The sequence below is a fragment of the Podarcis vaucheri genome (assembly GCF_965113315.1).
Source record: "Podarcis vaucheri genome assembly, chromosome: 3".
Taxonomy (NCBI): domain Eukaryota; kingdom Metazoa; phylum Chordata; class Lepidosauria; order Squamata; family Lacertidae; genus Podarcis; species Podarcis vaucheri.
In genome coordinates this window covers 106,467,381-106,473,380 of record NC_138761.1, presented here as the reverse complement: position 1 = coordinate 106,473,380, position 6,000 = coordinate 106,467,381, and the positions used below count along the sequence as shown (strand labels likewise).

Below are 6,000 nucleotides of genomic sequence, written 5' to 3'. Positions count from 1 at the left end.
AAATTTAAGGGACATCATCAATCCGGGACAGCAGCGGGACACATTGCTGGGATAAGGGAGTTTCCCGCCAAATAAGGGACAGTTGACAGCTATGGCGTGTAACATTGTAGAACAGCTGCCTGTCAGTATAGACAAGGGTTTCAAAAACTGCTTTTGGACTCCAATTCTCATCACCCCTGGCTACTGGCCCCGCTAGCTAGGGATGATGGGAGTTGTAGTCCAAAAGCAGCTGGAGACACCAAGTTTTGGGTGGACTGGTGTAGACAATAGTGAACTAGGTGGACCAACGGTCTGATGCCGTACAACTTAAGTTCCCAGGTGACAATAGCTACTTTACAACTGAGGATTGCTTTGGAATCTTTGCTGAATCCATAGTTCCATGTGCGTCTTGGTCCAAATTTGCCTCTGCCTGACTAAGCTGGGGTGTAGACTGGGCAGTGCAAGAGTAGGAGGCAGGAGGGTGGGCTAAACTCTGTGCCATAGACTGGCCCACAGGATCCAAGCTTCAGGCTGGTCACCTAAGGAATATGTATGAACAAGCAGCAGAAGCTGTTCACAGCAATCAAGATGTTTCCTATGCATTACTTTACCCATCTGTATTCATAAGAGTGTTTCTATTTACTCCAGCACATCGGTTTAGTGTCAACATTATGTACTGTACTGCATGAAACATACTATTTCTACCTTTAATGCTTTAAAAATGAATAAATAAATAAACAAACTGCACTGTGCATAAAGAGGAAAGATGGTACTAAACAGTCTAATAGACCCAATCTAAATTGCACTGCTCATTTGCTCTTATAATATATAATAGCATATAATTTGATCTACGGGGCTATTTGTCTTTCAAATCTCAAGAGGGAATATTTAATTTTCATAGTGCTTAATACTTTTATTCAAAACAGAATGATGAACGTTATACATTATAAACACAACTCATTTAAAGTGCTTCGATATTTCCCCCTCCATTCATTCAGGTGTATATTCAAAAGGCAACAGAGATAAACTTACTGGCTTGGCAAGTCTCTTGATATGGCTTAACTTCTCCTCAAGAGATATTTATTTTGTGGGCCTCAGTTACCCAAGAGAGAACGAGAAAGACATAGGATAGGTTCATATAAAAAGAGGAAAAACAACTTTAAAGCACTTTCGTCAGCTGTCTAACTGAATTATCAAAATATAGAATCGAGTTGGAAGCAATCTTCTCGTTCGAGTGTGCAGAACCTTTGGCTCTCCAGTTGTTGTTGTTGATGATGATTCAATTTCAATACCGCTCTTCATCCAAGGATCACAGGCTGGTTTACAACATAAAAACACAAAAATATGTAACATAGTAACAAAGAAAAACAATAACCCCCACCACACAAAATTTAAAAGGCCACATAGACTGCTTAATTAGCCAAAGGCCTGGGAGAAAAGGAATGTTTTTTTTCTGGCACCTGAAGATATGTAGTGAAGGCATCAGGCGAGCCTCCCTGGGGAGAGCATTCGACAAGAGGGGAGCCACCACAGAAAAGGCCTGTTCTTGTGTTGCTGCTCTCCAGACCTCTGACAGTGGAGGCACATGAAGAAGGGCCTCAGATGAGGATTGAGGGGCCAGGTCAGTTCATATGGGGAGAGGTAGTCCTTGTTCAGTTGCAACTCCCATCATTCCTGGCTACTGACCATGCTCGCTGGGACTGATGGGAACATCTGGAAGGTCAAAGCATTCTCCATGCCTGATCTAGTTGAATGTCTTGGAAGAAATCCACCACTAAGTTGTGGCATCTGCTTAAAATCCTAAAATTATGTTCATCTTAATGTTTAGTCCAAAAATAACCCTTCTTTTGCAATTTGAACCCATTGGTACAGATCATATTTCTGTTCCTTTTCCTGACCCTCTTACAAATAGCATAAGCATCTATATCAAGGGCTTGACATCTATAAAGCTGCAGCTTTTAAATAAACTCACAAAATGCTCGTGAACGTTGGCAGAGATGGATTTACGGGGCTTTTAGCTTACCCTGTTCCATGTACAACTTAATCCCTCCTCACCCAAAGTGATAGCAAGAAATGCAAAAATTTCGGCTTGTAAAAAGGAGTCTGCACCTTAGCCCTAGGAATGGAGCTGCAGAGACAAAAACCAGATGCCATGATCAAAACTCCCACATTCCTCCACCCTTTTCCTGCTACGTAACAAGCTGCTCCTGAAACTCTGGGGGCTATTGAGCATAGTCTCCAATACACCGCAACAAACTATGGTCAGAAGAGAAAATCTAGCGCTTCTCAGGATACACATATAAAGGTAAAGGGACCCCTGACCATTAGGTCCAGTCGTGACCAACTCTGGGGTTGCGGTGCTCATCTCATTTTATTGGCCGAGGGAGGCGGCGTACAGCTTCCGGGTCATGTGGCCAGCATGACTAAGCCGCTTCTGGCAAACCAGAGCAGCGCACAGAAACGCCATTTACCTTCCCGCCAGAGTGGTACCTATTTATCTACTTGCACTTTGACGTGCTTTCAAACTGCTAGGTTGGCAGGAGCAGGGACCGAGCAATGGGAGCTCACCCCATCACAGGGATTCAAACCACCAACCTTCTGATCAGCAAGTCCTAGGCTCTGTGGTTTAACCCACAGCACCACCCACGCCCCATCTACACATATAAATACCATAAATATGGGACAATATGGGTCTGGGGGGGGGGGAAATGCTGTATATGTCCTGTAGCCAATCAATCCAGGGGGTGGGGGATTTTATGGCATATTTTCTAGAAAGTTGTTTCAAGGAGATATTTCAACCAAGATGATCAAGGGTCTGGAAACCAAGCCATATGAAGAATGGTTGAAGGAGCTGCATATGTTTATAGCCTGGAAAAGAAGAAGCTAGGAGGAGATACGAGAGCCCTCTTCAAATATCTAAAGGGCTGTCAAATAGAGGATGGAGCAAACCTGTTTTCTTCTGCTCCAGGACTCGAACCAATGGCTTCAAGTTACAAGAAAGGAGATTCTAACTAAACATCAGGAAAAACCTTCTGACACTAAGAACTGTTTGACAGTGAAACGGAATCCCTCAGGAGGTTGTGGACTCTCCTTCCTTTGAGGGTTTTTAGCAGAATTTGGATGGCCATCTGTCATGGATGCTTTAGCTGAGATTCCTGGATTGCAGGTGGTTGGACTAGATGACCCTTGGGATACCTTCCAGCCCTACAATTCTCTGATTCTAGGGAAAAGGAGAAGCAGTTAAAACAATTCCAATTAAGGAAAAAAAGTTATTTTACTTTACTCACCCACCTTACTAAGTCTGCTCCCTTTATCCCCTCTACCTCTCAAATAATCAATTTGCCCCCAATTATGTTGTATGAACATATTCCAACAGTTTGAACTACAACTGTAGTACAAAAAAACGAAAAAAAAAACAACAACAACGAGATAGCACTCTCACTTTCAACAAAATTCTAGCCTTGCTCTTGAAACTCCCTGAAAAAAACAAACATAAGGCATCTTTGATCAGATCCCAGCTGCTCTGCGGTCAGAACACACACAAGCCGTTCATTGATTTGCTGCTTACAAATCTGCTCTATTTGCCAAAATGAACCAGCAGGCAAGCTGTCAACCCAGGGTGCGGGGCCAAAGACTGCTCTGTCCAACCAGATGCAGAAGGCTGGTGGAAGTTCTTCCTGAAGAAAAGTCTGGCATAGTCTGTGGTTCAGAACAGGCTTGGTTCTTCACTGCTGGTAGATTCGTTTTCTTGAATGTACTGGAGGATATCAACTTCGCCCATGGTCTGAGCCTTTACTTCAGTTGGCTTTGTTTTGGGGGCTGAGGAGAATGGGGTTTTTGCATCAGTTACTGCTGGCTTCTTTGGTAACGCTGGCTTAGGTGGTAGCTTGGGCTTGGAGCTTAGTTTCCACATCTTCTCAAAATCCTCTTCCACTCTGAGGAGGAAGAACAAGTTCAAAGACGTGAAGCAAATCTTATTCCGATTGTGGGGGAGGGGATATTTATTTTTGGGTTAAAGATGAAACTTCTACTTCAAAACCTCACCAACACGTAGTAGTAGTAGTAGTAGTAGTAGTAAATAAAAAATAAATAATAATCATCATCATTTTTAATTTGTATACCACCTTTCTATCTTACAATACTCAAGGCTGTTTACAAGCTGAAGAAACAAAAAATGTGCATCTTACAACAATCTAATGCAATACAAAAATGTGATAATAAAACATAACTTTAAAATAGGCAACCTACATCAAAAAAGTAACATTCGACAATCATTAGAATAGTATAAAATTTTATTTATACCCCACCCTCCCCAGCCACAACTGGGCTCAGGGCGGCTAACACCAGGTATAAAACAATTGATTAAAATACAACTTAAAAACAAGATTAAAACACAACATTAAAATGCAGCCTCATTTCAGTAGAAACTCAAATCAAAAACTTTTTGAGGATGAAAACGTCATATCTACACCAAGGCCAACTATCCAGACTGGTCCTACGTGGGCTTGGAAAAAAGCCAAGGAATTCCTCAAATAGGATTTCCATCACAGAAGGAGAAAGGAAAAAGGATAGAGGGGTAGGGGATTAGGTTGATTCCAAGCCAAAGGCCAGGCAGAACAACAGTACTGCTGCTACGTTAGACCTTTCACGCAAGCTTCACTTTATCACGTAAACCCCGAAAAATAATTGGCTTATTTCCAGTGCCCTCAATCTATCCACAGAAGAATTTCTGCTTGTGCAAAGGACCTTCTCCAAGGTGCAGATTTCAGTTTGGTCACACTGTGTGCAGAGCCTTGGAGACATTGTAACCAGTGCTATTTACCTAGAAAAAGAGGTGTCAGGGCTCACCACAAACTTCTCCTTTGTTCTCTTAGAATGGCAATGGCACCCACCAGAGAAGTGCCAGAGCTGTGAGCTCTGGCTGAAAAAAGACCCGGGCTGCAACAATGGTGTAGAATGGAAAATGAGAGGCACCAAATTTTGGCAACGCGCAGGGTGCCGCTGAAATTTGAGACTCCAAAACCCACCACTGTTTCTACTCTCTCCCCACCCCCACCTTCCCCAAATCTGCTCCAGAGGGTTGAGAAGAACACCTAGAACAGATTGAGGGGTATGAGGGGGGGAAGCTTTCCATTACACTTAGCACTACTTTGGATACAACTCGTGATTCCTATGAAAGAATGAGGTACATCAAACCCAGGCCAATAGAGAACAATGTTTTCTGATATTTTATGCATAGAACACAAGAGGCAAAGCAGTTACAGTGGTACCTCAGGTTAAGTACTTAATTCATTCCAGAGGTCCGTTCTTAACCTGAAACTGTTCTTAACCTGAGGTACCACTTTAGCTAATGGGGCCTCCTGCTGCCGCCGCACAATTTCTGTTCTCATCCTGAGGTAAAGTTCTTAACCCATGGTACTACTTCTGGGTTAGCAGAGTCTGTAACCTGAAGCATTTGTAACCTGAAGCGTTTGTAACCCGAGGTGCCACTGTATCTGAAAAGTTTAAGAAATAGAAACAAAAAGTGTATCGCATTGTTTATAAGCGTTATAAAGAAACATGGGTGTTTGCTGTCTATTTTTAATTTTAAAGGTTTATAAAGAGCACAGAAACCCACATTCTATTTTTAAATTTAAATATGTTAAGTTTGGTTTAAAAAAGGAAAGCATGTGTTAGAACTTCTTGTCATAATACTGTGATGGTTTAATAGCAGCTGGGTTTCCATGGAAAACATCAGCACTTTCTAATTAGGTCAAATAAGCTAGAAACAAGAAGTTGGTTGCCATGCCAGTTCCAAAGATTCAGCATCTCTACCACCATTTGAAAAGAGAGCAAGAAACAATTATATTTGTCGTAAGAAAATACCAAACGGTCACACCTCAGGGATCAGGGGGAAAAAGAGTGGTTCTAATCTACACCACAAGTTTCCCTATTCTGCATAATGATGGATGAGGTTGAATCCCGACAAGACAGAAGTAATGTTTTTAGTAGACAAGGGGTAGGCGGATGTGGGGGACTCCC

At 42.3% G+C, this 6,000-nt stretch overlaps 1 protein-coding gene across 1 annotated transcript in view; it reads right to left on the bottom strand.

Annotated features, from left to right (window-relative positions):
• Positions 1–866: 866 nt before the first annotated feature.
• HS1BP3 (HCLS1 binding protein 3) overlaps positions 867–6,000 on the bottom strand; it is a 33,421-nt gene continuing 28,287 nt past the window's right edge. Inside the window, exon 7 of the mRNA XM_082215607.1 lies at positions 867–3,914. Coding sequence (XP_082071733.1) covers positions 3,686–3,914 — 229 coding nt within the window. The 3' untranslated portion in view covers positions 867–3,685. The remainder of the gene's footprint in view (positions 3,915–6,000) is intronic.